This window comes from Melitaea cinxia, chromosome 6 (genome assembly GCF_905220565.1).
Source record: "Melitaea cinxia chromosome 6, ilMelCinx1.1, whole genome shotgun sequence".
Lineage (NCBI taxonomy): Eukaryota > Metazoa > Arthropoda > Insecta > Lepidoptera > Nymphalidae > Melitaea > Melitaea cinxia.
This window is the reverse complement of record NC_059399.1, coordinates 15,085,926-15,107,645: the sequence shown is the minus strand read 5'-3', so window position 1 is coordinate 15,107,645 and position 21,720 is coordinate 15,085,926. Positions and strand designations below refer to the sequence as shown.

The 21,720-nt window shown below is 32.2% G+C and overlaps 1 protein-coding gene across 1 annotated transcript in view; it reads left to right on the top strand.

The window, feature by feature from the left end:
- The window catches only part of LOC123654771, a 213,070-nt gene that overhangs the window by 39,030 nt on the left and 152,320 nt on the right, over nucleotides 1-21,720 (top strand). Inside the window, exon 3 of the mRNA XM_045590656.1 lies at nucleotides 1,253-1,388. Coding sequence (XP_045446612.1) covers nucleotides 1,253-1,388 — 136 coding nt within the window. The remainder of the gene's footprint in view (nucleotides 1-1,252; nucleotides 1,389-21,720) is intronic.

The following is a 21,720-nucleotide window of genomic DNA, read 5'->3' as shown; positions in this document are numbered from 1 at the left end:
TACTTTAAGTTATGTTAAACATTGGAAACTGCTATAATCCCTTTACTGAAAAAATTGAATCCCTTTACGTTTGCTGGGTTAAATAAAGATATTGACAACATCTGTTCTTATTTGTAATGAAATTATCATATAATAATTACTGTGGATTTAAAAACGTAGTGTTGGGTCAGTATTGGCCCTCCAGCTAGATGGGCCAACGATTTAAATTAAAAGGGCAGCTGGTAGTGAAGAGCGGGTCTTGTGGCGTACCCTGGGGGAGGATTACTTCAAGCAGTGGACTGTAACAGGCTGATGATGATTAATTATAATTACTAATCCCGTTGCGGCCCTACACCACTTCGTAGATCATCTATTCATAATTAAAAAAACGATTAGAACCTCGTTCTTTAATGGATTCGATTAGAGGAAGATATTGTATATGAAATTTACAGAAAAAAAGTGAAAACTAAAACCTTTTAAACCACTCCGATCACAAATTTAGAAGAGAGCTGAGAGTGCTTCTAACTTTTTTAAAGATTTGTGTTTTTTTATTAAAATTTGATTGTTCTTCGAAGAAAAAAAATCACATCAATGTTTTTATAACGAAAATAATTCTATACTTCTTATTGTTTAATATAATACGATTCGATTACCATTCGATCACGATAATTGTATTTTGAGCTAGCGGTTGCAAGTCCGGTCTCAGTAAATGAAAAATGTTTGTTTAGGTCAAACAGATGTTTATCATCGGCGTTCGTTTTATGTGTGTTCCCAGAAATATAATACAAAATTTGATCCTACAACCAGCCAGTTCAGTATGGGACCTTTATCATTGTTTATTGTTATACATAAATTAAATTTCCATTCTTACGAAAAAAACTAGTAATACTTCAATATATTAAGATGTCACGCGTACAAATATAATGGATATGATAGCACGATGTCTATTAAAATCTTTAAAAACGTTAAGCTGTGCGTTCTAAGATTGATTTGGACACATACACCACATACACAAGCATTGACATTTAATACACCTATAAACCTACAGTCAACTACAAAAGGTCGTAGATAACTATTGAAGTAAACTTCTTTAAGCACCTTTAATTTGGTGAGTAAGCTGGTGAATGCGTCACGAGAGCGATACGAAAAGTGTGATCGGGTGAGGCGAACGGGTGTTGATAGGGAGATATAAGAAATGGATCTAAAGAAGTTTTACTTCAGTCGTGTGGTCTAAATCGTCGTTTTGCTATACTATATTATATCCTTGTTGCAGGTATCAAGATCAACATCCCAACAAGTCGTTCTAAGGGATGCCACAAGGGCGCTCGCTGGTCGGTACCGGTGCGAAGTATCCGCTGATGCTCCATCATTCCACACCCAAGTTCGTTCTGCATACATACACGTCGTTGGTGAGTATTAAATGATAATTTATTAATAATCTACGAGTTTATTAATAAAAATGAAACGGTAATATGTAGCTATGTCCAAACTCGACTCGACTTCACATGACAGAATAACTTCACTCGGGTCAGCCAGGTCATTAATAGTACCTAAATTTTAAAAACCATTTTTCATTCGTAATTTGTTACTTTCCTAGATTCACTTGGGTACATACTGTTTGTATTATAACTGGTACCGTTTGTCAAAACATTTATTTATGAAATATTAAGTTGAGTTCTAAAGCATAGGTAAAATGTATGAGATGGCTTATTTAATATTAAGCACTCAAGGTAACCTTTAAAGGTTATACTTAATTGGAGGTATAAAACGTAGTAAGACGTTCATTAAGGAGGTATGAATATTATATACTTTCTAAGTTTTATGTAAGATTTGTTATTGCGTCTCAAGAAATTATAACATATTCTGTGTTGCGTTTTTTTTCCAATAACTAAAATTAATAACTTATATACATATGTTACTATAAATATATTTAAACGCTTCAGCCTGTAATATCCCACTGCTGGGCATAGGCCTCTTTCCCCATGTAGAAGAAGAATCAGAGCTTAAGATAGAAAGAGAGTAACGATCGCTATCAATTGTACATGATAACAACCGGGACTAATGGCTCAACGTGCTCTCCGAGGCACGCTGGTGAGACCCACAAGGACTGCACAAACGACCAAATCACGGCAAACATCTCTATGGCCGATACAAATGTTTGTTATATGCGGGGATCGAACCCCTCAACCGCTAGAATAAATATATTTAAAACAAACGACTATTTCGCTTTTCTGTAAAACAAAAATTCTTGATTTATGACACACACCTTTGTTGTGTTAAATGAATAATTTATGTTCATATGCGCTTATTTCATGTGTAGTTTCGAATTATGATCTAGCTAAATCAGCATTAATATTACCGGGAGTTGATAGTGAGAACGGGAGGCACCTTTTGTTGCTAGCCTTAAAAAACATAAGATATGAAGTCAAAATGATGCACTACATAGTAGGCTAGATATTAAATGCTATATAGTTGTAAAGATTAATATCAATTTTTTTTATACAAATAGGTCTGCAAACACGCGTACGGCTTACCTGATGGTAAGCGATTACCATAGCCTATAGATGCCTGCGACACAAGAATAATTGCAAGTCCGTTGCCAACCCTACTTAGAGTCGGGGCCTCCCCAAGAGCTCTGGATACCTTACTCACCACAGGAACACAACACTGCTTAAAAGCAATATTATTTAGCTTTGATTTTCTGTAAGGTCGAGATACTTCCCCAGTCGGTCTGCTCCAGATTTTGATCAGGATATCCTGTTATCACCCTACCTTAGTAAAACCCAAATATTTTTTGATCTTTTTAATATAACAAAGCAAACTCTCGTGGAAATATACCATTCTGCGACCGAGAAAAGAATCACTCTCAGCTTTATTACGATCTGGTAGCTGGGAGGTAATTAGCTGGAATTTTGCATTTGTCTTTGACCATAGTCTTAAAAAATTTAATTATTATTTTTTTATTTTACATATATAATCTGAAAAATACGTTCAGTTTTCCGTTTTTTAAATCGAACGTGTTTCAATAATATAAATGGATATATACAAACTTTTTTGTCTATACGAGTATCTTAAAATCAGACGAATGAGTCTAAAAATATTTTTCATGCTTTTGAAGTCTGTTTATTAAGAAAGGTCATCTGCCATAATGGTTTATAATTTTACTTTTTTCGTATATAAAAATAACATTTTTAAATTATCTATGATGTTAGTTGTTATTTTTAACAATTTATAATCTATAAAAATATTATATAACAATAGTTTTTATGTACATTTAAGTAAAAAAATTTAAGTAAAAAAGATTTGGTATGACTATAATAATTTGCTACATATGGAGCAAACTGTGCTGTTTATATTACCATAGTATGTGAAACCCAACTCATATACAATTAATAAACTTATTTGAAAATAAAAATCATACATAGAAAAGTTTAACATATTTATTTATTTATATTCGACACTATTTCCTTCTAAAAAAGACATGGAATACGATGAAAGTTCAAATAAAAAAAAAATTATGAATCTAAAGTTGAGCTTGACAAGAGATCGATGCGATAACCAACCGTTTCATCGTGAATTCCAACTTAAAGCCAGCTACTAACCTCAGCGCGGCCTGGCTTTTTCTTCCCAGCTTATTTTATATTCTTTCCAAAGAACAATCGAATTTATGTATCTTGAAACTTGAACTACGTTGATAGCTTGTACTTGTATTTGCTTAGTTCTTTGTGCTTAGTTCTCACAATTTAAGACGTTCTTTTGTATTATATTATCGAACATTGAACAGTCTTTGAAAAAAGATACTTATTTATATTTATTTATATTATATTATATTCATTCTAATACCGAATATTGTGAGAAAAATCTACTGCGGAAAAGGAATCCGTGTTTACTTTAATTATTTTTGTGGTGTAAATTTTTCTTTGAAGATTTCTTTTTACAAAATATTATTTACGAAATATTTAGACTTATTTGCTTTGACCGACAATAGATATCGGTAAGCACTGTAATTTATGAGTATTTTTTTTTTCTGTGAAATATGATTGTGGTATTGTTGGTTTCGGCTTAAATTATTAAACTTCATTATAATAATTTGTTAACAAAAGCAATGAATGGAAATATGATTATTTATAATTAAATGGCTTCAAAAATAAAATGTGTTTATTCAATTTATAAATGACTAGTAATTTGTTAAAATGTGGTTTACATACATAAAAAAAGGTCGGTGAAAACAACAAAATCTTTTTGGTTGTATTGTTTGACTGGTTTTGATACCATAAAAGGTGACATTTTAAGAATGAAATAAAAAAGTAAAAACAACAAACAGTTTCCCGCTTTTTTTTTTGTTTTTCTGTCCACCAAAATGAGTGAATCCAACGAAGAAATTCGGTATATTTTTAAAGTTTAACTTTAAGAAAGGAAAATACTACCCAAGCTGCAAAAAAATGGTAACGTTTATATAGACCTAATGGAGTGTTAGCAAGAGTAACACAATAATATATAGAACAACGCCGCGTTGGCGTAACGGTTACAGCCATGGATTGTACCTGTTGCGCTGGCGGTTTCGGGTTCGATCTCCACACATGCCAAACATTTGTATTGGCCATACAGGTATTTGCCGTGGTCTGGATGTTTGTGCAATCCTTGTGGGTCTCCCCACCGTGCCTCGGAGAGCACGTTAAGCCGTCGGTCCCGGTTGTTATCATGTACACCTGATAGCGATCGTTACTCATAGTAGGAAATATATCCGCCAACCCGCATTGGAGCATCGTGGTGGATTAAGCTCTGATCCTTCTCCTACATGGGGAAAGAGGCATATGCCCAGTAGTGGGATATTACAGGCTGAAACGTATATAAAACTACAACTATAACTATAAAAGATCGTAATAAATAATAGTCAATCTATAAACATGAAAATTAAGTGCTATTCGTCAATAAGCGCATTTTTAAAATAGGTAGTCTAATTCAACTGATTTCTGATTAAAACTTTTAAACGAAACAAAAATTAAAAAAAAAATGTTTCTGAAATCTTTGATTATACTGAAATTAAATTCGAAGCACAGTGTCTGTTGGGACGATTAAAAAATAAATCATTTACAAAGAAAATAAATTCCAACAATATTTTTTTTATATATTCAATATAAAAACTCATTAAACAAATTTCTTAATTACATTTGCTGTAATGAAGTCCATTAAATCGTAAAAAAAATTAACATGAAAATCTGCATGTTCATCTCTCGAACGGGGAGTTATTAAAAATGAGCACCCGTAAAAAATTCATTGTGAACTCAATAATCGATATTAAGTTATTAAATATTCGATATTAAAATGGGTACTCGAGAGACCGCTCATCGATTCATTTTATTTTGATTACCCTCTGTAATATTGAAGTTATGGATGCGGAAAATCAGTATGAGTTTGCCATACGATTTATCAGCAGGTAAAGAATTTTATTCTTTAGAAATATTCCTATTTTTATGACTAGATATTTAAAATATGAAATGATAATCTGAAAAAAAATACTGCCTATGTTTACATACACATATAAAGGCTTAGTAATTAATTTAAATAAGATTGTTTAGTAAAATAATTAATTATATATATATTTAATGTATGTTCGGGTATATCTTCGTCGTTTATGAACCGATTTTGATTATTCTTTTTTTTGTTGGAAAGGAGATATCCTAGGTAGCATGATAAGGAAACCAGAATCAACTGATGGGATCCCAGAGAAATCGAGGGAAACCCTTGAAAATCCGTATAACTTTTTACTGGGTGTACCGATCGATGATTTTTAATTTAATCGAAAGCCACGTGGTCAAATTTAAATTTCATCGAGATCTGAAAGAATTACATTCAAACGTTCCTTTTTACGTAGCATAAATGCTCTATCAGTACTCTATATCACTAAGAGGAAACTTCAGTAAAAGAACTATAGAACAATATGCCATTGACGAGATTATGCAGTTTGTTTCAATTTCCAACATTCCCTGACGGATAACTATTTTGATATTACACATAACTTCAACCAATATGACAAGAGCTATCACACCAGTTTGTAACAGTTTCAAACCTAACTAGTACTGAGCAGGTGGCCACAAAAGTGACGTAACCCACTTCCGACGCTTCGACGCCTCTAGTCGAGTCGTTCAGTGTAAATTAGGTTGCGACTAACTTTGCAGTGTTGTTCTCTGAACAGAGTGGCAGTCACAAATGACATCGGAATATGAACTTTATTTTGTATGTAAATAATTGTACCTCTGACTATTTACTATCGTCACTTCAAAATGTCAATTGTGTTGAGTTGTTTACTTAGGATATTGCTATATACATGATTGTCCAATTGTACGAATATACTAAATAAATATCATGTAACATTCACACACGGACGTCTATTCCTAAGGTAAGCAACTTAATGCTTTTATTATAGGTAATAGACAACTGCTTTTGTTTATTTGTTTTTTTTTTAATGATAAATATGAATGGAAATAATACATAGATACATATATACAAATATTATATCCAGACTCAAGCTCAAGCGGGAATGAAAACCACAACGTGCGAAGCAGAAAGCAGGGTCATTACAAACTGTGCCAATGGGCTAGTGAGAATAGGTTTTGTACATTAGTGAATATCAAAGAAAAAATAATATTTCAGATGAAATCAATTTTTTTATGATAAATAAAATGTATAATAAGTGCTTTTTTAACTAGCATAAGGTACAATTATTGTAACAAAGGATTACCTTTAAATTACATGATTCTTTGTTAAAAACTTGTCTGTAGGCCTTTTAAGATATAAAATTGATATATTAACAGTATTTTAAATAGTGTAAGAAGTAAAAGTTACTTATTTATTCTAATATATAAAATTCTCGTGTCGCGGTGTTTGTAGTTAAACTCCTCCGAAACGGCTTGACCGATTCTCATGGAATTTTGTGTGCATATTGGGTAGGTCTGAGAATCGAACAACACCTATTTTTCATCCCCGTAAATATCAAGGGTAGTCCACCCCTATTTTTTTTAATTTTTAGATAAATTATTTATCTTTTATTTTATTATGATTTGGCGTCAAAAAATACATACAACCCAAAACGTTCACTCTTTTACCACAAACCCCTATTTTTAAATAGCGTTTTGCGGCAAGACAACGTTTGCCGAGTCAGCAGTTATATATAAACAAAATATTCATGTTTCGTGCATATTAAAACTTTTGGAACTATTTATATTATTAATAATTCCATATTAATTAATGTTTATTTTGTTAAAATATAGTGTAAAAGTAGATAAACAAAAATGACTAATTTTATACGCATAAAACATTATTTTTTGCTATTTCAAAGAACAATAAATGGATTCCATAATCTATACATATGTTAATACGTGAAAAAAAACTTTGTGCACTTTTTTTCGAAATTTGCGCTGCCGGAGGACTATCAAATTTCGCACACTTATTGTATATATAGAGGAGTGCAGAGTGCTGATATTTTTTTTACAATTATGCATAAAAATACATTAACTCAATAAAAAACATTACACATTACACACGATGTATTTGACCCACACACAAACACACATATATGTATAATCTTTTGTTTATTATTACAGAAGTATAATCTCTGACAACAGAACCTTAATAATTTTCAAACTTATAATTTGAATTAATTATGGTTGCATTTCGACCACTGGGCTACCACTAGTTTCAATAACTATTTACTTACTTTAACAAGTATTAACGAGAATAAATAGTATTTCCGGAATACCAACATTGAAATTTTCGACTGATGGATAATTTCGTTTCTTTTGGCAGATTTTTCTTGGTCACGCTCAGTGTTTTTTGCTACCACTTCTACGAGTATAGTATCTACGGCTCAAAGAGATCGATAGTTTCATGATATATCGTGCCCAGCTTATAAATGTTCGAACTGCTGGAAAAGTAAGGGTACCTACTTTATTCTTAAGAAAATGTATCTTTTCCTTTAACGAAAGAGAAAGAATTACGTAGCTTTCGAAATTGGATATTCATGACTCGGTTTATGACGAACTAATATGACTGGCTCAAGCTGTGCTTACTGCTACTGAATACACCAATTCAGTAGCAGAATATAGTAAAAATAATATTTAAAAACCGACCAAGTGCGAGCGGACTTGTGCAGCGAGGGTTCCGTACAAACAAAATTATTAAAAATATTTTTATTATATGATGGAACATAAAAATTATGCTTTTCGCAATTTTTCCTATGACACGCTTCAGCCTGTAATATCCCACTACTGGGAATAGGCCTCTTTCCCCTTGTAGGAGAAGGATCAGAGCTTAATCCACCACGTTGCTCCAATGCGGGTTGGCGGATATATTCCCTACTACGAGTAACGATCCCTATCAGGTGTACATGACAACAACCGGGACCGACGGCTTAACGTACTCTCCGAGGCACGGTGGGGAGAACCACAAGGACTGCACAAACATCCAGACCACGGCAAACACCTTTATGGCCAATACAAATGTTTGTCATGTGCGGGGATCGAACCCGCAACCGCCAGAGCAACAGGTACAATCCATGGCTGTAACCGCTGCGCCAACGCGGCGTCAATTTTTCCTATATCTGTGATATATGACGTTGCTTTCTACCGAATTTTAATATTTTGAGTTCACGGGAAGTACCCTGTAGGTTTTGATTCCCTTGCGAGTATTGAAAATCTACGGCATAAACGGCTGTATCCTTTAATTGCGTTGGCTTAGAAGTTTGATTATTTCGCAGCTATAAAGGACAATAGATTTGAGTATTTGATACAAATTTCAGCTCGATACCTCTACGCGTTCCTGAGACAAAGGGTCTTGACAGACAGACGGACAGCAAAGTGATCCTATAAGGGTTCCGTTTTTTCCTTTTAAGGTACGGATCCCTAAAACGAGTGTGCTTTAGACCATGCGACTGAAATAAGGCTTCTTTTGCGCCATTTAACTTATATCTCCCTCTTAACTTTCGTTCGCCTCGCCCGATCACAAAAAGATGAGTGTGAGCGGGCGAGGTGAACGGAATTTGAGAGGAAGATATAAGTTAGTGAAAATAGTAAGAGAGTTCATCATCATCATTCCAGCCTATTGCAGTCCACTGCTGGACATAGGCCTCCACAAGTTCGCGCCAAAAATGCCTGAACTCATGTGTGTTGCCCATAGTCACCACGCTGGGCAGGCGGATTGATGACCGCAGGCTTTGTCACACTGAAGACGCTGCTGCCCGTCTTCGGCCAGTGTATTCGTAAGCCAGCAGTTGGATGGTTATCCCGCCATCGGTCGGCTTCTTAAGTACCAAGGTGGTAGTGGAACCTTGTTATCCCTTAGTCGCCTCTTACGACACCCACGAGAAGAGAGTGGGAGGCTATATTCTTTGGTGCCGTAGCCACACAGCACGAGACCACACACACAGAAAGTGACTTACGTTTCGTATATTACTGTAGGAGCTAAAAAAGTTTCCATTCCAAAATTTCGAAAAAACAACATTCCACGATTTCAATTAAAGTTAAAACAGAAGATACAACATGTTAAAAAATATGTATTTTTAATTTTAAACGATTATGCCTGACTCCTAAATTAATAAGCTAATAAAATTGTAACTTTAAATAACTTTCTCAATTTAGAAATAAAGTTGATTATAAAGTGGTATTTATAATAATGACCTACTTTAATACGATTGCAATAAATATTTATTAAAAATAACTGAACACTTTATTATTTAACCAACACCAGCTCATTGGTAAGCTAGCTTTATAAAAGATATTTTATGCTAGAATCTTTTAAATCCGCTGTGCTGACTAGAGTCGACATAGTTTTAAATGTCTCTTGTTGTTTTATTGCGTCTTCTGCGTTCTATTTTTTGTTTGAAAAACTTTTGAAATATTTCAGCAGTTCAGGAATTTTATCATAAATTTTATTTATCCTAAATTTAATAAACACCAATTGTTACACCAATTTATTTGTGTTTTCTTTCCTATCTATAATATAAAAATTAGCCGCTGAATGTGTTGCTAAGCGCAAAACTCGAGAACGGTTGGACCGATTTCGCTAATTCTTCTTAATTCTCTTTTCTCCGTTCTTACGGAGAGAAAAATTCTAAAAAAAAAAAAAAAATTAAATTTCCTGAAAAAGTCTAAAAACAACACTTTTCTATACTCCCATACAAAAGATTTCTGATAACACTTAAAAGTGAATTTGAACTTTAATACCATACGATAAAGTTTGTGTTAGGCGATACGAAGTTCGCCGGGTCAGCTAGTATGTAAATAAATTTGACAGATTTTGTTTGGTTATTTAAATTTGAAGAATTGTAGTAATTAATTTCGTTGCTTTTTTTTAAATAGATTTTCAAAAGAAATTAATAAAAAATATAATTTACCATCAACACAGATTTCTTAACAAAATGTTACTTTTTTTGTACAACTCGGTCGGCAAAGAAGCGTACGGCTCACCTGATGGTAAGCAATTACCGTAGCCTATAGACGCTTGCAACACCAGAGTAGCATCGCAAGCGCGTTGCCGACCTTATCCCCAATTCCACTCAGGAGCTCTGGTCACTTTACTCACCAACAAGAACACAACTCCGCTTAAAAACAGTATTATTTAGCTGTGATCTTCTGTAAGGTCGAGGTACTACCCCAGTCGGGCTGCTCCATATTTTGAGCAGGAAATTTCTTGCTGTGCCCTATCTCAGTTATATAAATATGATTAAATACTATAAAACTCTATAAACAGTATGATAATAATAATTATATGGTTTTAGAAAATTATGTTAGTTATGCTTAATGAATTATGCTGATAATATGTATATAATGAAATATGATTAATAGTATAATATGGTTATTCAATGAAATATTGGTAGTCAGTCCAAGCGTCTCCGAGATTATAATAATCCAAAAAAGGGTACTATCGCAAAACCACGAAGATTATTTCTGTCTCGTAGCAAATAATCCCACGTCTTACCTCTAAATCACTTTCAGCAAATGGCCGTCAGCCTCGGCCCGCTGGACTTAATTTGAATATAATAGCTACAGTCTGTCCGGGGGCAGAGGTCCACCTAAATCTGGTTCAGACGACATCTGACTTCGTAACGTTGATAAACTGCGAGACGGAAGTGTGTTGATGATTTATTTACATAAATTCCATCTTAAATCTCAATTTATTGAACCAGCCTTACTTGATCCCTCTCAGGCTTTTGTCATTAAGTAGATCGTCCGTCATATAATCTTCGTCGTTCCGTTTTCTTACTATTACTTAATTTACTGACGTACAATATTAATTTTCTTTATCTTTCGTAATTAAGTTATTATTATTTTCCCTCGATATGAAACTTATTTTATATTAAATATGAAGATAAAAATTAGAGTTTGACAATTTAAAAATCATTTAGCTGTGTTATTTTGTTACAAGTAATTTGTTGTATTATTATTGTTATGGCTTAAAAACTAATCAAATAAAATTTTATGAGTCTCGTCTTTTTTTAAATCTGAATTGGTATTATGATTGACTAAAAGTATTATTGGTCCCGAAGTATTTCTTTTGACAGCGCTGCTATCCTGATAAAGTTTAACCCTTAAAATATAATAAATATAAAAAAATACATTAAAAGTAGCAAAGATCTTAAAATACTTTGGAGGAATCCAAAGTTACTTCATTTTTCTGAAATTCTTCGATCATATCTAGATTTGGTAAACATAAGACAAACTCTGGAGTCTTTAAAAAAAAGATTTTTCAAAATTTGTTCGCAGTTAACGAAAATACCTAAGAAATATACAACTTTTCAAATAGTAATAATTTGTAACCATTTTAAAAATATCTGCTCATTGCAATCAAACGCTTAAATAATACGTAAATCTTTATAAATAAGTTTAGTTTATAAATAGTTGCTAGTTGTTATCAAATCGAACCGTGTGCTCAGTCAAACCAATCAACATCTCTTACAAACCAATAGCAGCAACGGCTAAAATTTAATAAGTCGAGATAGAACAAACACATTTCTCGAGAATTGTTCGCTTTCTTTCAATAATAAAGTATTTTCGATTTCAATTTACGTGCCCGCAACCCGCTCTTGTATTTTTGCTCGTAAGATTTCTTCAATTTATAATAACGATTAGTTTTATTGTCTATTTTATGTCAATGTCATTTTTATGAATCAAATGTGTTTGTTAACGCATTTGTAAACAATTCTTTCTTATGTATTTGTATTTTCTCGCAAACGAAACAAGCCAACTACAATTTACAACCTATTTCAATTTTTAACCTGTCCAAGGTTTCTTTTTTAGCCGACTTCAAAAAAGGAGGAGGTTTCTCAATTCGATTGTGTATATATATATTATGTACGTTCGCGAGTAACTTCGTCGTTTAATAATTCTTCTTTTGTTGGAAAGGACATATCCCAAGGGTACCACGATAAGGAAACCAGGATCTGATAATGGCATCCCAAAGAAATCGAGGGGAACCTTCGAAAATCGTTGTGGCAACTAATTAAGTTAAAAAAAGTTATTTTTTTCGTCTACCTACGTTGTATTTCCTGTCGATGTAATTGAAGTTGTTTTTTTTTTGTTTGCTAACAAACACTATTGTTTGAAATTTTCTCATAGTCCTGTCGATAGTCATAATTATGTCTTTTTAATATTTCTTTTTTTTGTTTCCTTTAATGTGATACAGTACCTGTATCAGTTGCAGATCTTTCAGGTACAGGTGTATATTTAAAAATATTGCTTTTATACCCTTGTTGTCTCCAACTACAGAGACTACATTGACTGAGGTAGAGCACAACAGAAATTCCCTGCTCAAAATATGGAGCAGCTCGACTGGGGTAGTACCTCAACCTTACAGAAGATCACAGCTAAATAATACTGTTTTCAAACAGTATTGTGTTCCTGTTGTTGAGTAAAGTGATCAGAGCCTTTGGGGGGGGGGGGGAATTGAGGATTGGGTCGGCAACGCGCTTGCGATGCTTCTGGTGTTGCAGGCGTCTATAAGCTACGGTAATCGCTTACCATCAGGTGAACCGTACGCTTGTTTGCCGACCTAGTGATATAAAAAAAAAATATACATACATTTGACTATTATATTATTATTTTTTACATATTACTCGAAAGGTTTAGTACTATTTTTAAACTTGTGGGATCTGCGTTTTGAAGCGATGGGATCGAACATAGGTAACTTAAATAAATTGGGTTCCATCTTGATTTTTTGAAGTCGGTTAAAATACTTCAGAAATGTTTCAAAAATGTTTTTAACTTTCTCTTAAGGAACACGGTCCCAATAAAATCGTACTAAATAATTCTTTCATTTCTTTTAATTTCTAAGACTATTGATCTCTGACGTTATGCTTTTGTCAGAGCGGTCGTGGTCTTCCCTTCCCAGTCACACGCTTGACGATCCGTCTCCATTCCTCCCGGAGCCTCCTTTCGGGAACTAAGACTATTACTGAAATGTAAAATCATTATCATTTTTCCCCTTCACTGTCTCAAATTCTTGATATTTTAGAATATACGTGTAGAGAACAGATGTTAAAAATCTTGAACCCATAGAATGTAGACTACCTCTAACCGTGGCGCTTAGAATAGTGTAGAAATGTTAACAACTCAGAGCAATTAATAGCGCACATTTTTTAATATTTGTACTATATTCATATTTTATTATTTTAGCTACGGTTTTTTTCTTTATTTGTTGTAAATATAGCTAGGTATTTTTAGTACTTAAAATTTCATTAAGTCGTCGACCTTTTGAGATACTTGGTGTTTGTATCGCTGTCATACATTACTTAAATTTTTTTAAATACTAATAATTTCCTAATGCTCATAAGTAGACCAGCAAACAGCCTAGTGTGTATTCGAAAGTTAAAAAAACAAACGTAGGTACTCTTCACCCTTATTTTGTTAATAAATTATTATAAATAAATAATAAATAATTGTGTTTGCAGGCAAACGAAGAAAAATCGACTTCAATTATATCGACAAGTAATACAATGTAGGTAGACGAAAACATAGTCAAGTAAATACGCATTATCAAAGATTACTCCTAAAGTTGTAATCAGATCTCGATGAAATTTAAATATGACTATATGATAAACATCGGCTTTCGAATAAATTAAAAATCATTAAAATCAGTACACCCGGTAAAAAGTTATGCGGATTTTCGAGAGTTTCCCTCGATTTCTCTGGGATCCCATCATCAGATCCTTGTTTCCTTATCATGGTACCAAACTAGGGATATCTCTTTTCCAACAAAAAAGAATTATCGAAATCGGTTCATAAACGATGGAGTTATCCCCGAACACACATATATATATGTGTAACCTCCTCCTTTTTTGAAGTCGGTTAATAAATATCTACGCAATTCGCACACGGTCGTTTGTTCCTAAAGTAAGAAACTTAATGCTTGTGTTATAGATAACAGGCGACTGCTAAGGCTACTTTTTATAATAATAATGAAGTTAAAATCACTTAAGTTCAAACAATGTAAACAATTCAATAATATGCATATACAAATATTTTTCTGTTACTTTTCATTTGACTAAAATATTTTGATATGCCGTGTGATGTAATTTTTGTCTCACTGTTTATTTAATTTATGATTTTGAAACAGAGAGATATTACAAACACATTTATTTAAAATATACAAACGAGTCCAAAATATTTTTTTCCCATATTTATTTTTAAGTTATTTAATTCAGCATTCACACATTCAATAAGTTATTATAAAATGTCATTTTAATTACGTACCTATTTGTTATTAACATGATTGAAGAATTCCTAGTAATATTTATAACATTTTTATTATATTACAACAAATATGAAGGGTCATTATAACTTTCACGTAGAGGGAAAGTGGAATCATATTATCTTAAGGCAATAAAGAAAACAATCAAATATAACATACAGGATGATATATCAAATTATCAAGGTGTGTAGCAAAAAATAAGAAAATGAAGAAAAGCATTTTCAGTAATTAGACGATACATTCTTGGAGGATATTAAGCTAAATGACAGTATTTATTGTTTCTTTCTCTCTCGACTGGATCAAAAGGGATAGATATAGTTAATTGTGTTATTACTCGCACTAGCTTCAATAATGATTACAATAGAAAAAAATGGATTGATGGTGTGTTTTTTAAAATGTCATATAGTTCGATGAGAAGTCAATTTTTTGTTTAGTTTTACGATTATTTAAGAAATAATCGATTTATTGGATATTGCATTAGTAAACAAAATAAAAAAAATAAAGAAAACTAAAATTGTACTACCTCTAAAAATCTTCTAAAAATAGTACCATATTAATTATGGCATATATATGATGCAATATCTATAACTAAGCGTTTTTGCGTCTAGACAGAGACATAAAAATCTGCTGATAAAAGTTACTTTTTCTAATTAGTCGGATTATTCATACTCTTCAATTTGCACAAATGTAACAACACTACATTTAACTTAAATTTTTACAGCATCTGCACGAATTATGTTTTAGAGTTTTTGTTGCAATTTGCAACAAAAACTATACGATTTCGATAATGTAAACTTCACGAACTTGAGCGCATGTACTTAATCCTGCAGGATCAGGTCAAATTTATTAAGTTTTATTTTTTTCAAAACTAACACGTGGAAATTGTTTAAATCCTTTCAACTACTAGTTTACTAATTATATACATATAAAAGACTGATTATCAAATTTTTACATATATGAAACGTTTTTCTTGATTGCTACACTTTTGAAAAACTGGTCGTGGTTGTAATATAAGGATTCGTAGTAAACTCGATAATACCACGCCATTCGCTTCTGTCTTTAGCTTTTCCTGTACATTCATTTTCGTAGCACAATTCTATTAAACATTATTTATTAGAAAAGGAAACCATTTGGGAAATTAATTGCGGTATATCGACTGAAAAGAAGATATCATGTTGCAAATGTAATGCAAAACCCCATTGTCAGATAGAAATCGGATAAGTCTTAAATGGCAATTTCGGTTGCTGACTGCGTACTGTAATTGTTATATGAACGCTCTTTTAAGAAAGTATGGATAGCAAAACAATCAGTTATAAAAAAGTGTTACTTAATGAGCTGCCAGTCACTAAATTAATCCATATTTTGGGTTTCATGTTGACCCTCTTCATATATAAATTTTGAGATATATGTGTGATATTTTTGTATAAAACACAATCCCCAGAAAAAAATTAAAACTATAAATATATTTATTTTTACATACAAAAACCATTACTTTCTTGACTTTTTTTAGTTTAGTGTCCTAAAGATATTTATGTAATAAATTATGACAAGAACAAAATAACTTTCAGTCATAACTTTTGTAAGAAAATTATTTATAACAAGACTTTCATGTAGTTTTGATAATGGAATTCTCTCTCCAGGTTTTGTAAAACAATATTAAAAATAAGATGATAAAAGTATATTAAGCATATCATTTAGGAATTAAACTTTAATTTCTGGAAATAATTAAATTGATCTCAGCGGCAGGATCAACGCTTTTATTAGTCTAGTGTATACTAGGACACAAAGGCGCTTTACGTCTTAATAACCCAAGCTATGTCTGAGAGGACGACCATTGATAAAGACCCGGTCCTTACTGTGTCATCTTTACTTTGTAGGAAACAATTTTAGACTCACATTTTCTGGAATTCGCAAAACTTAATTAAATGTACTTCGTCCAGCTCGGAGAATTTGAGCGTATTAAGTGCACTTTTATTGCTTAGTCTATTTCTATCTTATTCACAGTAGCTGTAATTGTACAAAAGGATGTATTATCAAACGTAACAAAGGAAAATTAATAGCATTTGAATTGTTTAGGACTTTTTAGAATTGTTGATAATGTTTTGAAATTTAGATGTTCTTATAAATACAACATGTATACATACATATATTAGCTGAAAGGTTGGGTTGCTATCCCATATTTTTTGCTTTAAAATTGTCTCGTATTCGACGAAGGAGGAGAACAGTGGAAAAAACCCCGAGAAAAATGTATATATTTGTAAGTTGCTTAAAAATGTATTAGTTGTATCACTTCGGAATCTAGAAAGTATTCCTAATATAAACTTTAACAAACTAAACATTTGCACACTATAAACTATAATTATTGCTAATTTAAAATATAAATTAAAATGACAAACATATAAAAACCAAAAATAACATTTTTGTCAAGTTGTTAGTGCTTTCAGAAAAATAGAAACCCTATTTTCATAGTTGTTGAACGTTCCATGAAGGTATTTTGCTATGAAATTGGCATTGGATTAGCTGTGCTTCGGTCTTGTCAATTATTTCTCGACGTTATGGCTATCGGAATAAAAAAAGGACGGCGCCAAGCGAACTGAAAAAAGCAATCGAAACCCAAAGCACAATATTCGAACTAACATTTGCATTGGTGTTGATAATCTTCTGTTCCGTTGTCAGCATTCGAATTTTCGCTGTCATCGCAATAAGACAGCGACACATTCAAAAAAAAAATCACAAAATAAGGCACAGCCATATTCTTTCTTCTTATTTGGTTCGTAATTTCGTTTCCGAAACTACGAGCCAGATATTGCTGCAACAAATTAAATTGGTGACTTGGATTTAGAGGGTAAATGTTTCCAATTAGTGTTTCGGTGAGTCCAAACAGTTTCCAGCCGCGACATACTAGATTGCCTACTCGAGACACCTGCTTCGATGTTTACTCAATTGGTCGGGGATTCGTCTTGATTGTGAATATTGATCAATTAAAATTGGGAAATATTCCATTAAAATGGTGAATTTTACTGTCTATGATTTTAAGCTTATTAGTAAATTGTTTTATAATAAATCTTTAGATTCTTGTATAATTTTTTTTACCTAATACTATATTTATTTAATGAATGTCAAATGTATGTATATTTAAAATCTACCAATTTAGTCTACCCGTATGTTTATCAATACAAAATACTTAAAATGATTCCAGTTTTTAATTTAGGTAAATAAATACGTGTTTAATGCGTGCTAAAATTATACCAACGATTACTGACCATTATTCGAATAAATACAATTTTTACTGCTGTATCAAAGATATTTTGAAAACTGCGGGTACTTCCAAATTTCTACAGTTATTAGATAAAACCATTTAACAGAAAATAATCACAACCACAAATATGGATGATGTATTCTATACAATTAAATTAGTATTCCATAAAATGATTCTAATGTACGCTTAACGCAACATTGCGGTAAAACTGTTGAGTTAACATTGATCTATTTTATTAACTACAAAAGTGAACTCTATAATAATATTAAATAATATTTTATTAAATTTTTCCCTAAGCATTTCCTAATTTCGCAGAGATAGCGGAATGGATATAAAATGTGGTCTGCTATCAAGGGTTGCGGATCCGACCACCTTTTCACGTCCGAAATTTGTCAGAACAATTCATGTCATGTTACTCGATGTAGAAAAACATTGTGATAAAGGTTGAAAATTGTGAGCTCTTTTGATACTCACTAGCCACATTTGAAGACTTTAGTAACTTAGACGTCAAAGGGTATAATTTTGTGTATTTTGGATTGAATGGTTATCGCAATAAACAACCGTTTGTTCCATTATATATTACCTCTAATAAATTGTAAGAATTTTGAAAGAAACTGATGCTAAGTAGTCGATCAATATCCCACAATTCATTTTTTCACTCTTATGGAAAATAGGTTGAACCTTATTGCGAACAATACTACGCTTCGAATTGCGAAATAATTTCCCGACTAAGAGTAACGACTGTGATCACCAGTTTATGATCAGAATTTAAACCAAAGGTGTTCTATATTATCTGAAACAAAGTTGGTGCTTTCTTTGGGATATATTCTTACCAGAAAAAATATAATTATAAGCTAGAATTAAACACGCCACTGTCGACGTTTCTGGAACTTTTTTATGTCTACACCAGAATTAATTACAAAACTTTTATTGACACATTGACTACAAAGACGATTGACTTATTTTTGATATTAAAATTATTGTACAATAGCAACTATTTTTTTTTCTCGTTTAAAATAAACTTTATAGCTTAGACTCACATTCTCAATTCGTTTGTGAATTGGCAAAACGCCATCTCGAAATAACCTGCTTAACTTAGTACATTTGATTTAACTTGCCTGAAGTCCCCACCGGACCCTCTCATATCGAGAACGCTTCAAACATGAGAACTTTTTTATGATTTTTATTAGTTTCAATGGTATTTAAGGTAAAACACACAAATGCAAAACAAGCTGATAAAAAATTTAATTAAGGCACTAACTCTATCATTCAGCACTTATTTGGATACAACGTATTTTTTGAGCAATCTAAAAACACGAGGTAACGTTACTTAACTATGTATTTTGAAGTACAAATGTATAAAAGTGTATACATATATAGATTTGTACAGATAAAGAAAAAAAAAACGTAAAGAAACCTATACTCGAGCTAATATTTGCCATTAAATTTAATCACAGCGCAGTGTAGAAGCTAATGCCAGCGCCAAACAATAATCGGGCTTAAGCCCCGTATCGATATTTCACGGATAAAAAGCTTAGCGTCTGATGTCAAACCACATGAAACTATTATTTATTTTTTACTGTATGTTATAAGATTATTTTTACTGGCATCTCTTTTAAATATGTTAAGCAATAATGTCACATTAGTTTCGACCTGATATGATGTTTTTTAAGTTGAGAGCTCAATACCTTGTGGTTACTTTTGCACTCGACAGACCAAATAAAGCCTACTGTAATGCTTTTGTGTACTATTATGTGAAGAAAACAGGTATAATAGAAGAGAGTCGACGTGTTGTAAATCGTGCAGTGAATGTGAGAGACATGATAACCACGACCTTTCTCCAAAAAAAATAAATAATAATTAATTATCCCTTAAAAGATTTTCATCATATAATCTACTTGTATTGTCGTTTGCGGGTTCGATCCCGCTCGGCATGAATATTTTTCTTTGTAAAATTATTTCTTTTCGGTTGTCTGTCCTTGTGGGTCTCCCCACCGTGCCTCGATGAGCACGTTAAGCTGTCGGTCCCGTCTATTGTTATGAATACCTGATCACTACTTAAATATTTTAGTATAAAAGTATTGTTATAAATAAATAATCGCATAAACAAACAATTTTTAATAATAATTTTGTTTGAAGTAAAATTGAAGTTTTTTACTACACGCTTTTTATTAACTTCACCTGTATTGTTTGTATCATTGTAACCGACTCATTTGGATTTCATTTTGACCCTCTTCAAACATTCATATTTCATTTAAACTTAGTAGACTTATCGAGGTACGATGACAATACACTGATTTGATAAGATTATTCCTTTATAGTTTTTTTTCTTTATAAAAGCCTGTTTTTTAGTTTTTTTTAACTATTATTTATTTTGTCATAAAAGTCTGCTCAATAACGTAACAACGTAAACAATATACACCGCTACCTACATAGATCCAAAGGAAACATCCAACTTTTTGTCCTGAAATTCAGGACGGTAACCCTAGGATGAAAATCAAAATACATATTTAATCGCGAAGTCACGTTTCAACTGATAGTAAGAGCGACTAATTATGTCTCGATACCTAAAATCATAACAATAGTAATAATTACGCCTATAATAAGTTAGTTATTATACAGCGCCATTACAGCTCGTATAGTATAAGAGCTAATGTCACGAACTCGACCACATTAGTCGTGGGTCAGCACGGACAATTATCGAGTTTAAGCTCCGCATTAATAACGCGTAACGGGCTTTGCGCTTGACTTGCGGCCGCTTGCATAATTCTGTGGTGGCTAATCGCTTCACTAGCTCTAGAATTCACATTTAAACGTTTAGAAATTGGTCAATTGAATGTTATTTCTACTAGGATAAAATATTTTGTGAGTTTTTCACGGCTTTGAAATATAACTTATCTTGAAGACGATTACTTGTATTTTTATACCAAGCAGACTAACACACAGTTACTCTTCTTTTACAGTATTTTATAGCTGATAAACTAACTACTAGAACTTCAGAAAAATGTATTTAGGGTAGAAAAGGAGACGTGACCTGTTTCAGCCACAGTACAGGTAGCATAAATACTATCCTTTTTTGTTGCCATTAGTCTTTCCTCTATTATATTACAATTATGTTTTAAACATTTTTATAACTATTAAATGTTTAGCTTCTTCAAGTCGTAGTTCGATGCTTTAGAGCCTATGTAACTTCAAGTCATCGTATAGTGAAAGTTTTTTTAGTAATATATATCTCTTTTTTGTTTTGATGTGTTTTTGAACAAAGACGAGAAATGACAATGAAAGCGCAGTTAATTGGTCATATTAAATGGTAGCAACTGAATCAAAGCGTATTGTGTGTGGAGGTGAGGTAGAATGGACAATTATCAAATAATCCCCATAACAATACTATGTAAAGCGCGTAGAGCTTGACTTGTGACCACGAACGGGATTCTGCTACATGTTATCACTTCATTAACCTGTGCATTACAGTTAACATATATTTATAAATTAGATATAGGTAATACGATTATATTACATTTATTACATTGCCATAACAGTAGTCACAAAAAAAACTATACAACAACTCAATAAATAATTTTACAACAGTGAGTAAACAAAAAGTAATAGCATCGTCACCGTAAACATTTTTTTGTAAATTGCGGGTAATTGTAAATACACGGCCGCCAGGACCAACCGCTTATCCGACTTTCTCTAACTGGATATTATGAAAATATATTCGTTTTTTATTTCTATAAATT